The sequence below is a fragment of the Lingula anatina genome, chromosome 10 (assembly GCF_051362555.1).
Source record: "Lingula anatina isolate TDL-2025a chromosome 10, LinAna3.0, whole genome shotgun sequence".
In the NCBI taxonomy this organism is placed as follows: domain Eukaryota; kingdom Metazoa; phylum Brachiopoda; class Lingulata; order Lingulida; family Lingulidae; genus Lingula; species Lingula anatina.
The window spans coordinates 5,351,463-5,373,454 of record NC_141776.1 but is presented as its reverse complement, the minus strand read 5'-3'; the positions used below and the strand labels follow the sequence as shown (position 1 = coordinate 5,373,454).

Below are 21,992 nucleotides of genomic sequence, written 5' to 3'. Positions count from 1 at the left end.
CTGTCACGCCTAGTAAAGCTGTTAGGGGGTAATTATCTTTGCCCCCTAGCTGATTTGGATAGCAATTTAGTGAGACTCCCCAGGAAGTTAGACCGATCCAGACGGATCGATCTAGGCATGGGAACCCAGTCATACTCTTTTACTGCTTCCTGTGTCGACAATGTTTTCTTTCATTGAATGATTGTCATCATTAACACCAATATTATCATAATAGGTTTAACTTAATTATGAAACTGTTCTTTATATCTTGGTTGACGACTTCTCCTGTCATTACTTCATTTTTTTTTTAATTTAATTTGCTTCTTCAGACATGAGCCTAAGTTAAAAAAAACTCTGAACATTATCATGGGACCCAACACCTAACCGGCCGGAGATCCGGGGATGGCCTTAGAATTGAATTGAAAAACGCAGAATCCCGTGTTTCCGCCGAAAAAGCTCATGCCTGTTCTTGATTTATATATTTATTTATTTATTATTTTTATTCTTTATTTATTTATTTTTTTTTTGGGGGGGGGGAGGGTAAAAAGTAAGCGCAACACCCTAAGGGTTCCATTATCCCCAGCAGGACATCTTGTCCGATTACGTCATTACACATTTAGAAGGATTGCACATTTATGATCGTGCAATCCATAAAAATTATACCCCCTCCCCTAACAAAATAGCTAAAAATAAATAAATAAATAAATCGAAAAGGCTAAAGTCGTCTTAAGTGGAAACTATATATATATATATATACTGAAAAAACAAATCTGCGCAACCTACTCAACCAAAACCTCTGAAGTCTGATTCACAAAATAGCTTTACCTCAAAAATTATTCTATACTTTGAGGCGTGTTAATTTGTTAATACTTCGCACTATCTGGTACGGCAGATTCAATGTGGACGCCTCGGTCAATGTCTCAGGTTACGAAGGATGTTGACTTCATTGATTAGCTTCGTCAAAAAACTCACACGCCAGTTGTCTTGTAAGCAGGACATTCATTACAATACGATAATGGAATTTGTGTGGAAAAGACAACGAGATAGGCTGCAACGAGCTAGAACTTCATTAACTGACTGGGAACAAGACGGCAACCCTCTCAGGCGGTTAGCATTTTCAATTTGGAATAGTCTATCCATTATATTCCCCACATGCCCGCCTGCCGTCTACCGGCATTAAATATTTATGGCGGGTAAGTGGATTTAAGATTCGTTTTTCGTGTCAGTGGAGGTGACAGTCGAGCAATATTGATAAATAAATGGAGCGGTATTCTGTACGTACCCGCATGGGAGACATCGTCTGGTTTGGGCGATAAAGTTTTCAATATAAACTTAATATATAATTCGTCATGGCTTCTGAACGAATGTGTAATTAAATCAATGTGCATGGCGCGCAAACGTTTCGTGTTTAGCTGATATAACCTCTTCGATTATGAAATGAAAAAGGCGCAAAGCACGCTCCCAGCCTACACGTGACATTATTGCAACCATACTTCAACATATACACTTTTTAACATATTTGTCAATATTTTCAGCATGTGTGTGCAATTAATTTACTGTACACTTGCTAACGTCAGGAAATAGGTCTCAGTACAAAATTAAAACCAGCGTCCAATTTTCTCTGTCGCATTCAACCCGGACCTCGACAGTGTCAGTGTGACAGGAATGGTAGTCCGCTAGGAACCGTATAGTAGTCAGATCCCCGTTTCTTTGTACAGGCGATATTCCTCCTACATATGTTTAACCCAATACTTCCGACTGACGCTAACCTGTACTAATCATATGGGACCCCTGACTTCCACTCCTAGGACTACCATTCCTGTCACACCGGCACACAGCATCCAAATTAGATTTTTCGACGGATTTTTACGTAGGCCACGCGCACGAGCTACTCCCATAGTCACTTTACACAGCTACAAAGAGAAAATGTCGTGAGCCAAACTTTTAAAAGCAAGCGGTAAAGCAATACAGCTGACACGCACGTTATTTTTCCATTGTATTAAATATATATTGTCTGACTGTAACCACTGTTTCATTTTGGTGATACGTGCTTCATCTGAAAAATACAATCATGACCACCAATAAGCATACCTTGAGCCTTTTTTATCCTTCTTTCTACTACATAACACTGTTGCCCAATTGAGAAACTCCGGAAGTTGTTCTGATGATAATACATAAATATAGCAGCAGTCGATGTATTGACTAAAAAAAAATCAATAGTAAAAAAGCAATACGCGCTCAATGCAAAATCCATCATGATACAGCCATGTCATCTCCTTAGGACAAGATAAATTGATCTAACATAAAATGCTGCAATCATAAATAAATTGCATGTAATGCGAACACGGCCAACAACTGTGACGTATACTGGGGAGATACAGCAAACCTGTTCTACGTACATGGACCACTGCCATTGCAATGTGCTCACGGGCATCAACTGTGACGAAAAAGTAGTGCGATAATTCAGCAATACTGTCCTACATACAGGGGTCACTGTTATTGCATGTAATGTGTACAAGGACAAAAACTGTGACATAACAATACTGCGGTAATACAGCAAAATACAGAGGCCAACAGTCCCCTTTTAATTTGGAAGAATTAATAGATATATTTGCCCACGCTGTTAGAGCACACGGTATCCAAGATAGATTAGGAGAGACATTTTCGACGCATCTGCGATACTCAAGTAGCAAAGTACCAAACCGCAAAAACCATTTTTACCAAACCGGTATCTTCTACCGCCCCTTCCTTCTCTCAATGGAGCTAAAAATGATTTCAAACATGTGGAAAATACGATATAACAAGAGACCTAGTCTAGATACACGGATCATTAAGACATACCTAACTGTATGTGACTACCAATTCTGGGTGTAATTTAAGACAGGTTCCCATTGTTTGCAAATGTAATTCTTTTGTTAATTAGCCTGTTCGCATTTTGAATATGCTTTGGTATGTTGTCTGAGGTCAGGCTGTCGACTTGTTCAGGAAGGCAATCAGTTTTTACATAAATTAAGCACCTAAACGATAACCCTCGGCTGCGGAAATAACATTCTTTGGAAAGTGCCCCAGTATATGTTTTTACTACTGTCACTCTGGCGCAAACAATCCACACCGTTTCTATAATATTGCAATTGAGTATTGTATTTAACGAGAACAGCAAGCAGACAAACGAGAGTGCTTAAGCTATCGATTGAAGCCATGAGTGTTGTCGCACTCAATGAAAAACATGCTCCGACATTATGTACGTTCATATCTAGAATGCGATGTGCCGCCAAAGACCGTTTTTATGGATGTTGATATCATTCGACTACCCCGACAAATGGACGCACGATCTGGGGGGGGGGGGGGGGGGGGGCGGCGCAGTTTCACAAAGAGTCAAACGTTTTGGGGATTAAGTTCAACAGATAAAATTGGACAGCTGACTATGACAAGTCGACTTTTGCTCTAAAAGTACTGTATGAACGAATGGCCCATAACATGAAATGTGTTTCACATACTTAAATTGGCTTTTGTCATGACCTGGTGTAAAAAAATTCTTGTCAGGCAATCAAGTCAACCATTTCCGTTCACGAGACCCGTATATCTTCCAGCGTCAATAACGAATCGTAAAATAGTGCTCAACATTGAAATCTCTACATGGGTTAAGTTAACGAGGGTGAATGAGAGGACATTCGATCTAATCTATCCCACACAATTCGTGACGAAACAAAATGTCTCCGTTTCAAAAGCCGTTTCGAAAGCAATTATCGAAAAACGTTTAAAGCAAAACAGCCACACTATATACGGCGTCATATTCATTATGCTTCGTCGCTACGATCCAAATTGAAAGTGCAAATATTGAAAATAAAGAAATGCCTCCTACTAAGTATACTTCTATGTACGTGCTTTAACAAAATGAACTCTGAGCTTCCAGTACTTGCAGGCAATGTTGTCTGTCGCCGAGAATACAGTCTGCTTCGTATCGCTTACCTGTACAGTCGTCTCATTTGTGTTTTCCGCGCCCCTTCTATACACACTCGTCTGTACTCAAGATCACTCTATACACCTTTCCGGATGCAATAACACATTTGCGAAATCACGTGATCTATGACACAGGACACATTTTAACCTGGGTTGCCTGTCACGCTTGTTTGTAGTGGAAGTGACAAATGGCCTCCCAAATCCTGGTTTTTTTCTGAGTTTAAATTGTGAGCACTAGTGTTGTTTATAGACAGACGTTTAAATTACACATTAAAGAAACCGTGGTGAACAGTTTTTGGTCGCCTGTATGCCTAACTCACCCCGAAAGCTTCGCCGAACTCGAGCAGTAGTAGTACCGGTAATAACGTTTCGTTGGAGTGAATGGCTGATCCCGACGACGACGATTAAGATCGACTTTTCTTACTCGTGCACTAATCCTTTCCACGTGTTAATGATGTACATTATTATTGCAGCATAAACTCGATATTTATTTTCAGCCAAAGCTGCTTTCACAACCAAAGATGATCCACGGACTAATAGATCCAGGGATCAAACATGGCCGACCCACTTGAAAGCTTGCCGCGTAATCCCTGTGGGCAATCTATTCAGTGTCTATTACGGAATTATGCAGCAAGCAACTGGTTGTAATTTAAATGAGACCCAAGATAATACATAATGTTAAAACATAAATGACCTGACAGAGCGGAGAACACAAACAGATAAACACGACTGCCATTTTCACACAATAATTCAAACGACTATGCTGTTGGCATTGGGGTAATAGTGTCTAGTCAAAGCAATAATTCGTGTGAAACGAATGTCATTGTGACACGTGCACAAAAACTGGTTTTTCGACTATTTGCACTCGAACGTGCTTATCCCTAATTGCTACTAGTCATAATGCTCTATTTCACATGCGTATTCTAGGTGTCGTCACTTAATATGGTTTTCATATGAGAACATTTACCAATACGTTTTAATCAAATGGTCGTGTAAAACTATTTTTTGCAAGCAACATGTTACTTGGTTGCTGTATCTTTCGTTTAAGGTAAATCTAATCAAAATTGGAGACAAAGGGGCTGAGGAATGTAAGAAGATTAATTTTAGTTGTAAAATACTTACTCGTCAGGTATGGGATCATCTAAAATAACAACAGGCGGATCCTTTGGTTCCGAATGTGATGAAGGCGGTTGCGTCGCTAACTGAAATTATAGCAAACCATGGAATGGTGAATCCATATTTCGTCTTCCTTCGAAAGAGATAAGCATATAAACATATATACATGACGAACCACAAGCTATATTATTAATGACTGCTAGGCATAAGAATGATAACATATTTACAACATCAGAAGAAACTTCTTTTCGAATCCACCGAGTAATATATGTGGCAGCATTCAAACAGTTAATCAAAATGGTGACAACTGTTCTCTGAAACCGCGCATACACCCAACAAGTTACTATTAGCAACGGTATATAATTTGACAACCACCTTTTGCTTGGCGATTTGTGCCAGGTAACGGCCACGATACCCGACCGATTACATCACAGTGGAGTAATATATAGCACGGTTAAGCGCACATATTGAGTTAAGAATCTTTATTCTTCTTAATGAGTTTGCTAATGAGCACCAAGAAGCACTGCAAACATGCTTTGTCACGCCACTGACGTAAACATTTTGTTATTGCAATTAACACCGTCAGTTCAACTAGGCAAACAACGCCGATGTCACCATACGCAGGTGCGTTAGCATACAAGTTAGGACGACATTTCTCGTTGTCAACCTTTTTCGTGGGTCCGTACAATATAATGGACCACCCATCGAACTACGAGTCCCAAACCTCATCAAGCTTATCTCAACAAAAAAGAGAGAATGGTAATCCAATTGGTCCGTGAAATGAGTCACATGCTATACCCAGCAATGGGATGACGATCATCAACAAAACGCGTGGACACAAACATGCGCGCGCGCCTCTGCATTCTAGACTGGCAACAAATAAATACATGTGCATATACGCAGGAAAAAGTAAAACCGTAACATATCCTCACTACGTATTTAAATCATATCACGTTTACTGTGAAATCTTTTATCGGTACCTCAAATGTCTAAATTCTCAATATGAACTACTTATGTGCGAAACGGACATCTTACCTGCGACCTCCTATCGGGGTTTATTGTTCGCGACCTGCGCTACGGTTGTTAAATGGTATGGTTCAGGAACGCCATGTGCGGCAATGGTAACTATTAGTTTTAGAGTCTTTTAAAACGGTCCTCTATTACCAGCGCGCGTGAAAGGTTTCTGAAACCTAATGGCGAGCGCATGCTGGTACTAAGTATATACAGGATGAAGTGGGTTTGAAACAGCTGTTGACGTCTGCGTAAGCAACGGGAATTATCACATGAAAAGAAAGAGCGAAACCTGAAAATGAGTTTCCATTCTTCTTTTCACTTTTCACTTCATAATCTGTTTCTTCCGGGACCGAGGGTTTCTAAGCACAATCAGTGGCGTATTCAACTGCGCGATAATAATGATATCTGTAACCGAGGAAAGAAATCAGAGAGCGCATTCCTCCGCAGATCCATTGCCATTGATCAATAATTGATTGAACCGTCACCAAGAAACCATTTCTGACCAATCCTAAAAAAGTCGTCAAAACCCGACCATAATTTTTTTTGTTAGGCTGGTTGCTTATAAACCACCACAGGCAAAACATAGCCTCCTTGGCAGAATAAATAAATAAATAAATAAATAAATAAATGCGACTGTCACCGAGACAAATAATTTCTATTGCCCTTTGCAATTGACTTCTGGTATCATCGGTAAGCAAAGGATTCTACGGATGTTCGATACCAAAGACAACTATCTTCTTTCAGGAAACAAAGGCTCCCTCTGCGAAATCTGATCACGCCAAAGGTAAATGCCAAGTGTTCTACCAGCACGCACAAAGCGCCAACCCACAGAGGGGAATGCGAGCTGCCTCTTGTCTGCGGTTTCTTTATTATAAAACAGATTAATAGCGTTCACTTCCTCCGGAAGAGAAACTACGATGTACCTCCCCCGTGATTGACGAACGTTTCGTATCGGTTTCTGTCACTACACCTTGGTATAGGCAGATCAACACTGTGGGCAAACATGTTAACTTGTTAGAGCAATGCTACTTTTTTGTCGGCATTGCAATTAGCTGATATCGTTTACCAGAAGAAACGGTGCCCGCATGTACCGTAAATGCCTTCAAGGTAGCTCGAAATCAGTGTATTTAATAAGAGATTAAGAACTCTCTCTCTCTCTCTCTCTCTCTCTCTCTCTTTGCGTGTGTGCGTGTGTGTGTGTGTGTGTGTGTGTGTGTGTGCTGTATAAAAGCAATTAAAGATTCCGCAGTACTGTAAATACATACAGATTAAGTGTTAAAGCTGCATTGTTAAGTTAAGGACACGACCCTTGCGCTCTGGCACGCGGCTATCGCCTCCCGTGCTTAGCAATGGCGCCTCGAAATAACAAAATGCTATAAGAACCTAACCACTGGCGTTATATAGATCACACTGAATACCATGCACAGAAAGTGACTGGAGGCATCATTCTATTCATTATATGAGGCTGTGTTCAGATTAAAAGTTATCGGTCCGGCAAGATCGATCTATCTCTGATTAATCATTTTAATTGTCTGGCCCGCCCATTCCACATACTAGGGGTTATCTTTCGCAGCTTCCTGAGGGGGCGGGCCAGTCAATTCAGCTGATTACAGCGAGTGCACTTAAACTACAATCCCCACAGAGATAGATCGAGCCTGCTGGACAGATAACTTTTAATCTGAACACAGCCTTAATTCAGTTGGGGCCAGTTTTACAGCAGAGTATTAGCCCGCAAATTTGGTCCGATACACTGCAGTGCCTCGCAAAACACGGTGCAGCTGCACTGCTAAGAAATAACTGTCGTTGTGAAGTGGTCTTAAATTCAGCAGATATCCTGGGAGCAATTTCTCTGTATTGTTAAGTCACCGATTGCCAATTACGAGCACACTCTCCATCGTTTCGACTAATCAAATCCCCACTCCGCGTCCGTCTTTAATCGTGTTGCTCAAATACACATTACCCGCGTTTAAAAAGAAAAACACAAATGAACAGCAACGTAAATATATTTTAACGAGGTTTACACATGTATATTAACTACAGATGCACTGCTACATCAGCTACTGAAAAACAAAAGGAGCTTTAAGTGTATTGTTGGTATGGGTTGGACTTCAGGACTCGACATTAATTTTTCTCCAACTGGTTGTGACTGAGCCCAACTAGGCTCGGTGGGGGAGGGGGGGGGGCTACCAACCATGCAATGAAATACTTTTTATTTTCTTACTGATACTTCAGATTCAAAAATAATTCTAAATAAAGGTCGTGCCAGTTTCACTGCTTTTTTTTACGAAAAGAGATTACAGAAAACGTAACATACGTGAATATTTTATTGCGATCTCATAATCAACCCAAACAACTGCTGTACATGTTTACCAAGAGGAGCAAATGCCAGAAAACACACTATAAAGCATACAATAAACAAAAAGTATTCAAAATGGAATCAGTTGCATTGTCGGACGACTGCTGGTCAAGATATGGTTGCCTGAGAGAAATAAGAGGTTGCAAAATGCAACAACGCAACCCTTAATGTCAAGCCCTGGACTTGCTTTAACTTCTCTTTGTATATTATTCTTTTATCAGTCGGATCAGTGTGAGAAGATAAAAGTAAAAGAGCATAGTTCACTAAGCAGCAGGGCGCGATTCCCACGGTGACATCCTGCGTAAACCCTATTTCATGTTCCTTTTATTGCTGGCTTAGTCTATCAAAAATCACTAAAAATTGCTCTTTTTTTTTTTTTTTTTTGTACATGCATGTAAAATCATACCATTAATCTAATTTCTTTTTATTTTATCACGTACAAACAGCAAAGTGAAGGCCTTTGGAAATGTGTACAATAAAGCAAAATTACATTGCCTTTTTTTTACCCTAAACTTTTTTTTTACCTTTAGACAGAAGTGAAAGCAACTGCACATAGTCAATGCTGCCAAACATCCATTTCTGATTTCTACGCCATACTGACTCATGGGACAATCGCGTTATTCGTGAGGACGTCAAGTACGATAAAAATGGTGAAAGTCAACATGTACCCTTATAAATGAAATATAAAACACAGTCAAGTGTTTTTAAAAAAAATTTAAAAAAATCGCACAAATAACACGCATGATTTTTCTGATTTTTGAAATTAGAAGTAGGGAAAAAATGGCTTATGGCCGGGGAACTGGACAGGCTGATGGAGAGAACCGGCAGCAAAACACTAAGATTTACGATAATTTCTTTTTTTTTAATCTGTATTAAAAAGGCATTAGATTTGTGTAAAGTAAAACATCCAAGTCTTGAGGTGAATGTTTTTATCGTATAGGTGCCTAAACTTCTTGGAAAGTATATTCACTTCTGTGTTCACATTGTTTTATTACATGAGTTACTGATACTGGTAGCTAAGTTTGCAATGCAACGTCTTTTGGCTATAATATCTATGCATTTTTTTAAAATAGATTTCTTGTACTGTATTGTATACAACAATAACAGAAACTTTAATTTTAAGATGATTTCAATAAAGAATCAAATTATTACCATCCATGTTTTTAATATAACTCGTATAAAAACCCTTACTTCTAGAAGCGGACGCCGTTATTCAATACCTAATAGCAATACCATTAAAGTTTCTATCTTTTATCTATCCATGCAATCTCTATTCGTCGTCAATGGTCGCCCATTTATGTCATTGCTATACTCAGGAAAATAAACAATGTAACGGTTCAGCGATATCATAAAACGAACTCGGTCTTAAACAGTTTTCAGGCAAACACGTCAATGTATGCATAAATGCCAGGTGTAAAAACTGTACCCGCATAGACGTCTGGCTTCCTATAAGGGACTGCCATTATCATTTTTTCCCAGAGTAAGTAATATTGCTCACAGATCTGATTATAGTTTTTAAAAAAGAACAATATACGTGGTCCATCGGCTCAGAAACTTCACTTTCAGCTTCACTTCACCTTTAAAATTTAACAAAAAATACTTGGGGTTTGCATTCTTGTACGCACTTTGTTAATAAGAAATAGCCATACCTGTACTTATCTCGCAATCTTAAGCCAAACCTTTCCTTTGCTAGCATACGTGGCATATACGTGGCATATACGGTTCTCCCGCCTCCTTGCCTTTACATGAAAGCTAAAAATAGTCTCTTCGGGGAACTCCAGGTCCTAAACCAGGAAGTTATTGAGCGACAAGTCTCCTTCGTAAGAAAACACGGCGATGATACTAACACAACAGCAATATATATAAATAGTCCCTTCTGGTGATTTGAATCTCAACAGACGTGACACCGCCATCTATTTAAATGTTTATCATTTTTATACAACTGCAATATACCGTGAGTCATGCGTGATCTAGGTCGTGTTCAAGACGGTTATAGTGAAAGAGTCTTAGTATGAAATAACGAAAGTACAAACGAAGAGAGAGAGAGAGAAGAGAGGAGAGAAGAGAGGAGAAAAGAGAGAGAGAGAGAGCCTTGCAACGGAATTAACATTTAGTTCACACACTTTTTTTTTTTTTTGCGGGGGGGGGGGGGGAATGGGGGGAGTCCACAAGGTACAGAGGAGGGGTACAAAATGGACACTGCAATCAAGTTTAAACTTAAAACTTTTTTGATGGAACCTTTAAGAACGTGGAGGAGACTATGGCACTTTTCACATCTTTTAAAGTGAACGACAAATTACTAGTCTGGCCATTACATAAGAATACAGTTTTCATTTTGGCCAACATACAGATTTTACTAGAGTTAACGGAATTTTTCCCATACTTACCATTGGTTAATGAGTCGGGTCCGACATTCAGAGTTAGTCCCTGAATTTCTTTTTTTTTTTGTGTGTGTGTGTGTGTGTGTGTGTGTGTGTGAATGTGTGTGTGTGTGTGTGTGTGTTAATCTCTTCAGAGATTATTACAGAGGATAACCATCTGTAGAGGCCACGTGTTCCTATGGCAAACACAGATTTCAGAATAACTGGGATAACCACCGGTTTGGTGGTAATATTAAATTGATTATATTTCTATGAGCTGTTTAAAATGTGTTTAATGTGAAATGTGGATTGCAAAAAAAAAAAAAAAAAAAAAAAAAAAAAAAAAAAAAAAAAAGAGAGAGTTGTTCTCCCTTTAACGAACCCCATGCGCCCGACATAGCCCTGTAGCTTTCTAATGGCATGACAAAGGGAACCGGTACAGGTTACATTGCTTATGGTTACCAATCGGCGTGAAAATGACCTACTGATATTAAACCTCTCCTGTGTAAAATCAACCCAGTTCGATAATGTAGCAAAGGAAATCTTGAACGCATTACCCTATGTGGAGGCTAGAAAAACGCGTCGTTCCAACTCAAGTTTTAAGATTTGCACAACGAGTGTACTTTAAAGAAATAGGCGTTTAAACAACCGAGATTATATCTGTTTCCCCGACCCGACCCTGCCTCAGTCTAAATAGCACCCAATGTGCGCGTGACAAAAAGGCATATGTTTCTACCCTTACGTGTCCCAGAGCCACCTTTCCATGTGCGTAAATGACTGTTGTCGCCAGGGTGCGCGTTATTTTGTGATATCACTGACGGTTTCCTGGGCCAGGGTCAATGACCTTTGGACAAACCCAGCGGCGGAAATAATACCAACGCTTATTATCATAAGAATGTTTTTATATATGTTTTTTTCGCTTATGCAAAGAACACACAGTATGCCGTTTAAGTTGCTAAAGCAAGGGCTTTGAGTTGCCATTTTTGTCCGTCCAGCATGAATCGACATTTGTCCTTGATTGACCCAACTTATCAACAATATGTCTGACCTCAGATTAAAGGGGAATTCACACAGATTTTAAAGAAGGCATGCCTTAGGTACCGTTCCCATAACCCTGTCGTACTAGCTAGATCGATCTAACTCACCAGGGATTCTCGCCTAATAACATTCAATTTACGCAGCTTAAATATCTGGCACGCCATCTTGTAACTTTAGGCACTTGAGTTAAGTCGGGAAAGCTTTGTGAATGATGTTGTTCATGTTGCTTTGCGAGGGGGCGTGCCAGACAATTAAGCTGATTACATTTACTGCCCCTTAGCGAGAATCCCGCTGAGATAGATCGACCCTGCTAGTACGATCAAGGCTCTATTCCCAAAGATTTTAGATCGATCTATCCCCGCGGGGAGTCTCACTAGATTACTTTCAGATAATCCGACTTAAATGTCCGTCCCGCCTACTACAAGCTGTAAGGCGGTTATTAACATCCGTGTCCGCCCGGCTGACAGCTATTTAGCGTGAACCCCCAGGGAGTTAGGTCGATTTAAAGTAGGTCGATCTAATCTATGGAAAAGGGGTGATAGTTGGCTTAGGTCTAAACAATAATCTCTACATAACACCGAATGGATGACGACGTCAAGGTTGTACCGCAATGCCCACTGCACATGGCCTGAAATGTACACGGTTTATGAATAGCCAGACAAATATCTGTGGATATCCAGTGAAAAAAATATATAATACCTTTGGAACAGTGTATCCTACCAGAGCCACTGGACATTAGAGAAATCGGCAGTGAGTCTCCATTATATGCATTTCCAATCCCCCGTGCGGTACATTTTTCAAGAAAACTAGTTCGGTAGCTATTCACGTGAAACTAGAAGCTATGTGACTGCAAATCTCGGCTAAACAAAGATTACTGGTGTTAGCTGCATGGGCGCATATTGATATACGTGATAAGAAGAATATAGTCTTGCTGGTAATAATATGCCCCGTATCAAAGCTGACACGTTCTTATTCAACAGATTTGTATTCTACACACACAGACTTTATAATAACAGTTTATATGATGCGTCTAGGAATCTGCCTGGTACGTCCTTGTGAAGGGGTACATATAAAACTGGAAGACGTATTCCTTAATATAGTTTCACAACAGAGGACTCATAACACGGTAGAATGACTTCAGACGGGACCAAGGGACCGTGACCAAATCGTGTGTTGCCTTTTTTTCAAACAAAAAAGAGGGGAGGAAAGGTCGAGTACATTTTACAACATTCCATGGTCGGCAACCATTTTCATATGTAGGCCTACTCATGCAGTCACGCGCATGGCAATGTACAGAACTCTATATGACTATTCATTTTTTGTAAATACCAGTTACAATAAAATATTTTAAACCCTTTGTTAGCCGTGCCTCAAAGAATAATACAGTCATGTTGTTATAAATATTTTGAATACAATAAACTCAAAACAATTTTCATTCAGTAAGAATTTAAAAATTGTTATCGCGCAAGTATAGTGGCGGATTCAGAAATCCTCACCTCCCTCGCCTGAGCTCTAATAATATAAACCTTTTATATCGAAAATCAAGATCCCCAGGCCTTATGTTGCCAAAACATTTTTGCTGGTAACATTACAAGACTGCATGGTGTATTTCGGTATACCAAGAGCATTACTCAGCTATGTTGAAGGGGTTTCAAAATCGGCCTCTCCCCCCCCCCCCCCCACCCCCCCCCCCCCATCCCTACCAGAATCCCGAACCCGGAAAGTGAGGTGCCTGGTGATCAATGGGTTGGGCGTCCACCCAGACTTACCACTTGTGTATATAAGTTTTAAACTAAATAATGAGTTTTCCTTATATCCTAACAGAACTGTTCGTACCACCAACATAGATGGATTGTCTTTATTTAATGCCGCTTGACCTCGCTAAGGTCATATTCCTGTGCGGTATTGATCAAGATGACCTAATTCACGGAGGGTTATTGCCCTCTCGTCGGGATTATGTATATTTACTTTTCCGGTTAAATGAATTTATATCTTTAACGCACATGCTCGCCATTTATATTACTGAGACAGATGCCTGCCTACTTCATATAAACCTCACTAGTCACGCGCACACACGCGCGCCCACGCACGCGCACTCATACGCACACGCGCACCCACGCACATACAGAGAAAGAGAGAGATGAATTTTCATAAATGACATTACTCTGTAAACTAGTCCTAGTGATCGCCAGCTACAGTTTTTTTTTTCTCTTGGGCTCCATGGAAAACCTAACCCCCCACCCCCCACCCCCGACCCACTTCCTCAATTGTTGAATGCACAACATAGCTACCCACAATAACGAAACCAAATTATCCAACAAGATCGTCCAGGCTATTTTTTTAATATTGCGTAAATATAAACTCAAACTAGGGGTGCATTCCCAGAGATTTAGATCGATCTTAAGATTAAGATTTAGATCGACCTAACTCCCTGGGGTTCACGCTAAATTGCAGTCAGCCGAGCGGGCACCATAGTTAATTAGCCCTTACAGCTTTTAGTAGGCGGGACAGACGCTTAAGCCGGCCAAGCTGACAGTAATCTAGTGACCGCCTAATCTTTTAATAGTCTCTCCGCCTCTCACACGCCTCCCCACACGTCGTCCCTGCGGGGGGACAGTCATTAAATCTCGGCTCCATTGGGACGACACATGGGGAGGCGTGTGAGAGGCGGAGAGACTAGGCGGTTTTTCTTTCATGTAGATCCGCCATATTTAGTCCCCAGGATTTGTAAAGCCTGTCTCAACTCGTTGTGAATGCGATCTTTGACACAAGGGAAATCGGTAGTAGTCAGATTCAATGAAATATTGCGCCTGTATAACAATAAAGAATGTACTGCTGCCTTAGCCAAGTATAAGCTGTCGATGCTCTATTTTATTGGAGAACTGCTACGCACTTAAGCAGACTAAAAATAGGCCGTTTTTATAATCTACATGTACGCTCTGCAAGCAGTTGGATAAGCCAAGCACAGCGTTTAATTCGTTAACTTATTTACTTCGTCTAGACACGTTGCGACCATATGTTCATCAATTCACAAATAGCAGTCAAAACACAGCTGCTTTTGAGGAAGGAATGCGTGACAAACGATCCGTTTAAATGCAGACGACAGCCCCGTTCAGGGATCAGAAGCGGGTTGCACCAAGTCAGAAAGACGGAGGCCACCGTTTTAAGATGCGTTCATTTGAAGCAAAATGAAATACCGAGCTGCTAAAAAATACTTATCTCATTTTAAATCCAGTCATTTAATCTTTACTAATTTTATCGACAAAATAACCCAATTAAGCAGCAACGATTAGTGTTCCTCTGTAACTTCAACACCCAACAATGAGAGCAATAAACACACCTAAAAAACTGAGTACTTACATGTACGTAAAAACTCTGAAAATAGCTATGACTAGTGTCATTAATTTATCCACTTTCAATTCAACTGCTATTACCCTGGTCTTAATTTCAAAAACGATTTCTTTAGGGCAAAGGATACTGCAACCTGAATACGTACCAAAAATACTAGTACAGCGGTGATCTATTTTATATTCAATCTGTGTATCTTAGTATGTTTGCTCCCACGTATATAATGCTCATGACAGTAGTGCTAGGACATCAGAGACCAAGGTCGAATAATTTTGCTTCGCTTACGTGTCTATTTTATATTCAAACTTCGTGCTCCAACGTCTAGTTCATATAATGCTCATGGGAGTAGCGCTAGGACTTCAGAAACCCCAAGTTCGCGTGCTTTAGCATCTCTTACGTGTTCACTTATATAAATCACAGAATGATGAACGCCACATCTGCATCTATACCTTGACCATGTGAAACATATTTTCTAAAGCGATTAAGAGTTGGATGACTGTGCAGCGTACAACAGTTATAAAACGAAGTACAAGCAACAAGGTGAATAAACAATTGTAGTTGTTTAATGCACCTTAGCACACAACGCGATGAAATAAAAGAATATGCGCAAACCTGAAAAACAGGGAGACAACGCAATGTAACCGTATCCTTTCCGAAGCGAACCTCTTTGCGAACAAGCCTTGTTCTGTAGAAACAAATCATATACGTTCAGTGACACGAGTTTTGAATATATATGCAATTAATTCTAGAGCATGCGATATACCAATTCGTTTACAAGCTATCTTGACGCGTTAATCAGTTTATCAGATTCGAAAGTGAAGACAAAATGTGAAAGCATTGGATAAGCATGTATTTACGTCAGCAGGCTATCAATATCCCATTGAATACCCCATTCCTTTCGATAGCAAAGCGTCATTAGAATCCTGAAGTAAGAGAACCTGAACAGCGCTAGCATATATGAGTTTCTTGCAGTTCCAACATAATATATTATAGCATCATCTGGGGATGTGGAGAATGCAAAATACTGTTTTAGCGACAAATCGAATTTTCGTCGATAAAAAGCAATTTTTCTCATCTTAAGAATCATTACTTGGCCCGTCCCCGCATTTGTATTTGATAATTTATACCAATTATAATTAAAGCATTTACTTCTAAATCCCTGGCCAGACAATAAGACTTATTGGTCGTCCCGCCGTTTCAGATGGAAATATCGACCAGGGTACTTTCATTTGAGGGGGCTTATCATACGGAAGGATCAGCAGTTTTGCACGAGATCTAGACGTAGGAATTGCGACATTGGGACATTTTCAAATGAGTACAGAATACCTTCCAGCCATGGCGAGTCTCCCTGCGGCATTACGCTTTGTATATATATATGAATGCTGCGTATAACTAAACTTACATGTACGCCCTGCTTGTTACGTAGGTGCACTGGAGATAACCTTTACTGTCAATACCATAACAAACTGGTATATTCATTAAAAGGTGGTTGGTTATTGCTCGCTCCGTAAACGATTTTTTTTTTGATTGGCGTTTTGAGTAAGTGGCAAGAGAAACTAACTTCGGTGATCAACTATACATGATCACGCATACGCTTAATGAGGAAAAGAATAAATTTGATATTTTTTGTGATTATAAGCAACGACAGTAAACCTGTACTCATCAATAGGGATGATGATGGACGGCATGAGAATCACTGTTAGATATTTATGCAGATTTTTCACCCTCTTGTGATATCGGTAAAACGCTGCACTCAAGAATAAGTAGGGAATATCGTGGAAAACCTTTCTACATAAGCCGAAAACACTTGATATCATTTCGAGACATCGTGCTTGCTTCAAATTTAAGACGTTATCAAATGATATTAAAATGCGGTGTATTAGACAAGTGTTATACGGATATGCATGTACACATATCTCTGGACACACGGTATATTTCGCGACGCTTTTCAAGTCCCTCGAGGCAAAGACAAGGACTGTTGGATTCACACCAATATAGTTTTATAATATAATATATATATTTAATATAGTTCTGCACCAAACATACCGCCTATTACACGTGCTATTTACTGTGTTTATGACTGAATGCAGCAAAGTAGAGAAGCCCTTTCAATCCGTTCACCCTTGTCCCCACGTTTCGACACACACACGTGACAAACGATTATCATATTCTCTAGTCTGGAGGTCAGGTATAAGACAAACATGTGTATTGAAACCCGGTGTACTTTGACGCGTGACTCATAAATGCATATGGCACGTGTGTGCGGAGTGATTCCTACCCACTATGTATTTACCAACCTCGACGGCGCCTCGTGAGGACGGCCTAGCGTTCACGATTCTGTCTGATCGTTGCTTGGACGAACTTCCGTTCCTCTGCTTCCGGTTTCTGAAACTTACCTTTTCTTTTTCTGCGTCTGCGTCGTTTGACACTTCAGTTTCCTTTTCACACGCTCTGCAATGAAATTACACAGCCGTTTTAATATCGATTTTGGTTCCAGCCCTAAAACAGCAATTTCTCAATAAGTTATTTAACAACATGTGGACTTGTTATTCTCGCGTGAAGTGTGACGGTCCTTATACAAAACAAACAAGGTCTATAATCTTGAGTGAAAATGCACAACAGAACTTGTCATCAATGTCAAAGCATCATGCACGGCCACAAATCCCAGACACATGTACTCTTTATGGCCTCAAAAACACAAAAAGGACGTACGTCAAATGACTTGATTTGCATATATACTACCTTATTATAGAGCTCTGAAATAACCCATCTTTTCGGTGTATAGGATTAATGATATCTATAATCATTCTGACTGAATATATCATTGTATATCAGGTCACGTTCATCACGTGTTCCTTAGGTTGGCATAAAAGAGAAAAAAATGAATGAACAACCCTTAGTGCTACTTCTTCGTAAAAATGGTTGACTGGTCAGAAAAGGTGGAGTGAATAAGTAAACACATCTTAATCCAATCTTCAAAAGCCGATTATGTCACTTCCGCAGGACAAATAATGAGTAATCCCTAACGAGAAACATAAGAGAACGGTACAACTAAGAAGCCCACCGGAGATGACGATACATTTATTCATTGTTAAATATACAGATACTACAGACAGCAAGAATGTGGCTGTGCCGTATGTGTGAATCAGTACAACCATTAATGACGTCTCCTAATAATTGTCGACATGCTTGCGGTTCCAAAGTCGACTATCTATTTATGACTCATCTCAGAAATCTAAATAATAAACGGTATCTCATATGGGTGGGTACGTAAGCCTTCATTTGCATTCCCTAAATATAAAACTATTGTGCGAAACATATAATCTTAGTGATAACTAACACCAGTAATGATGTGAAGCATAAGCAAACACTCTCCCGAATGTTGTGTAAAACGTGGTCTATTGCATACAGAAGATAATGGGCGTTTAATGTCATCCGCTATGAAAACGTGCATACTTAAACACATACTAACTGCCGGCTCCATAACGATAACGCTTTATAGTTACGTTTTGTGCATGGGATGATTAATTTGCTTTGGAAAGGGATTCTATTTCACACTTACGCACGTTGTGTACAAGTGCCGTCTACCAGGTTCAAAGATGTATATTTTTTTAGCTGGATATTCACAGATATTTATTCATCAGATCTTGTCATTCATTAGTTGTGACCATTACTGCGCCACCAGGTCCAGCTTTTGGACAACAATGACGTCATCACTCAGCTGACCCCAGGTAGAGATTAGCGTATTTGCGAAATAGACGTCTGTTTCGTTTTTATCGCCACTTCATTCATGCGCTTTATCGTGGTTCCTTCACAACTGCACACAAAGTCAAGTGTTTCAATAAAGAAAATTCTTATTTTTTAATCTACTATATCAATGAGAGTTGCCGACGATCTGACGACAGATGGCGACACTGTCATGCACGTCCTCATTTCCCATTCCTCGCTATCCTCAGCCTCCATCAAATTCGAAATCATGCGTACACCCATCACGGAGATCCGTTTATCCTGTCGCCATTTCTTCTCCTTTCCATCTATGCCTAAAAAACATCCCGTGACTACCGTAATTTGACTATTCCGTCGGAGAGGGGGGATTAAGGCATATGTAAATATTGAATTAGAAATCGCATGTATTCCTTTACAAAGGAATCACGATGAAAAACAAAAGATGCGAATTGTTACAAACATGTTTAATGATATAATTAAAAGTGACTGTGCAACCGCAATTTCAGTTAATCATCTTCGACATTCAATCCACTTCGTAACCTAACACAATTTGGGGTTTTCAATCAAATGGATGTGTTCATAAATGTTCCAATTATTGAAAGAACTACCGTGCAGTTACCTTAAGTGTTACAAATGCAAGGGAATCATCTCAAGGTCATATCATCCTTACAACAAAATGTTTGAAACAAACCGCTTTCTGTATTTTATAGGATAGATTAAATCATAAATTACAAGAAATCTTGGTTTTCAATTTATCGGCGAGATATCCTCATCGTGACGTATGCATACAGTTTGGGACTGACGTCATTAGCCTGCAGCAGTGACGTCAGTAGCCTGTAGAGGCTGGTCGAAGAGGACATGCGTACAGAACAAGGAAAGAAAACGAAGGAGACAGAAAAAGGACATCAAAGTGTCCGTTAGAGAATGTCACGACTGATCATTGATACGATTATATTGTAACCCTGTGTTGTGACGTCGGTGCAAAAAAGGTCTTTCCTTTCTGCGAAAAAATTATTTTATGTTTGGAAGAAGCGAAGTGTTCTCCTAATTCATCGACTAGGAACACCTTTTCATTTCAGTTTCTCTGAAAGACCTTATTTAACTGAAAACATTTCTTCAGCTCGAACCACTGCAAGGTGGAATTAACATTCCCTTTTTATTTTATTTTTTTATTTTTTTTTATTTTTTATTTATTTATTTATTTATTTTCTTTGCTTAGGGTAATTATCAAACCTTTATGACAACGAATGCACAAGACGGTTAAGATCGCCAATTGAAATATAAAGTGCAGCAATGCCATAGAACGACACGTAGACTGGGTTCCCATGCCTAGATCGATCCATTTGGATCGGTCTAACTCCCTGGGGAGTCTCACTAAATTTCTATCAACTAAGCAGCTTAAATGCCTGTCACGCCTACCGAATCAGCTAGGGGGTAAAGATAATTACCCCCGAACGGCTTTACTAGGCGTGACAGACATTTAAGCCGGTTTAGTCGATAGAAATTTAGTGAGACTCCCCAGGGAGTTAGACCGATCCAAATATCTGTGGGAATTGTCCCTAACAGAGTCACATAAACGGAACCTCAGAGCTCGAGTACTTACCTCAATAACAGAGCAGTAAGCAAACTTGCAGAGAAATGGGAGTAAAACACAATGTAGCGTAATAACATGACAGAATATCTCAAAATGTATCGGTACATCCATAAAGTATAGGCCGTCCGCTCAATGAGAAAAGGGCCTAAATTAAAATTTATTACAGTTGATACGCCTTTTCCATCTTCAACTATATTATTATTATCCTACCGATATTTCGGTGGCTATCACGTCTTCTATCTATAGATGAAAGTATTCATGGGTGATTTACATAGTTAAAGCAATAATAACTCTTCCTTTGAGATTCAAAATTCCGCATGAAATACATTTTAAACAACGCATGGAAATATATTCTATCGTATTTTACCACTAAAACGGCCGTTATTGGAGTAAAACTAAAATCTGTGCTTGTCAATGGGGCTTACGATGCCATTTTTCCCAGTCATCAAGGCATTCGTTGCTAATGACGTAATGGTGTCACGCGGATTCTCGCGTTCATTCGAGACCAAAATAACATGGCGCCAAACACATTAATGCGGACGCAGACGTAAGTTGCGAGTTTTTGTACAGTGCGTCGGATAACGTAAAGCCCAGAATGGCACACATTGTGGATATAAATGCATTTTTAACAAAAAGACGAATATATTTCATGAATCTTATATAGTGTTGTTGTTGTCTGCTTTTCCCGCGGTTTTAAGTAGGTCACCAGTGACTTTGCAATGTCAGAGAGAGCTCCGTCAGTTAAAATCTCTTAAGAGATTTTAACAAAAAACCGTACGTTTAGGAAAAAAACCCTGGATTAACTTTGAATGCAGGAATGGGGTCGTTGACCATTGGTAAGTACGGGAAAATTGCCGTTTTTTCCAGGAAAATCCAATTTTTGGCCAAAACGAAGAGTTATTATGACTTTAATGTTACTATTTAATGCCCGACTGATGCCGGTGTGGCGTGATAGACCCGTGCCGTGACGAAACCGTTCTGCACATGCGCATTGAGGGTAGATTGAAAGAAGGGACTTCCGGTATGACGATATCGTCGTAGGTATTTTTGGAACTATTGACCTTTCAATTCGTAATTCAGTGGTTTTTGCCATGAGAGAGTATGTATTTGATAATCTTACAATAAACTCCACGGAGGAATGTTGGAAAAGTTTTATATAAACATCAAAGGAAGCGTGTGACACACCCCTTATTACTGAGATTGTGATCGTGACTGAACTGTTTCGCTCTGTGATGAGGTTGTAGTAAGACTCGTAGTATAAATGTTTTCACACTACAATGTTCTTTCAGTTTAGAGTTCAGTAATTGTTGTCGAGAGAAAGTGTGTGTTTGACAATAATATAACTTCCTCTATGGGGAAATGTTGGAAATACATATGTAGCTACGTGCTGTAAGTCAACTTTGTCAGTGTCGTGAATGTGACTGCGTTTGCATAAAGTCGTCGTAAGACTCGTATGAATGCTCATTATATAATGTTAGATATGTTCACAGGTGTGTTACAC

General features: G+C 39.7%; 1 protein-coding gene across 5 annotated transcripts in view; it reads right to left on the bottom strand.

The window, feature by feature from the left end:
* Positions 1–21,992, bottom strand: part of LOC106158321 (uncharacterized) — a 61,454-nt gene that overhangs the window by 36,670 nt on the left and 2,792 nt on the right. For 3 of the 5 annotated variants that reach the window (XM_086997920.1, XM_086997922.1, XM_086997927.1), the window contains 2 exons: positions 17,568–17,622; positions 5,062–5,141 (listed from right to left, as the gene is read on the bottom strand). In XM_086997920.1, the coding sequence (XP_086854046.1) occupies positions 5,062–5,141; positions 17,568–17,622 (135 nt within the window). Of the gene's footprint in view, positions 1–5,061; positions 5,142–17,567; positions 17,623–17,913; positions 17,994–21,992 lie in introns of those variants that run through there. The other 2 variants (XM_086997921.1, XM_086997923.1) reach the window with 2 other exon arrangements.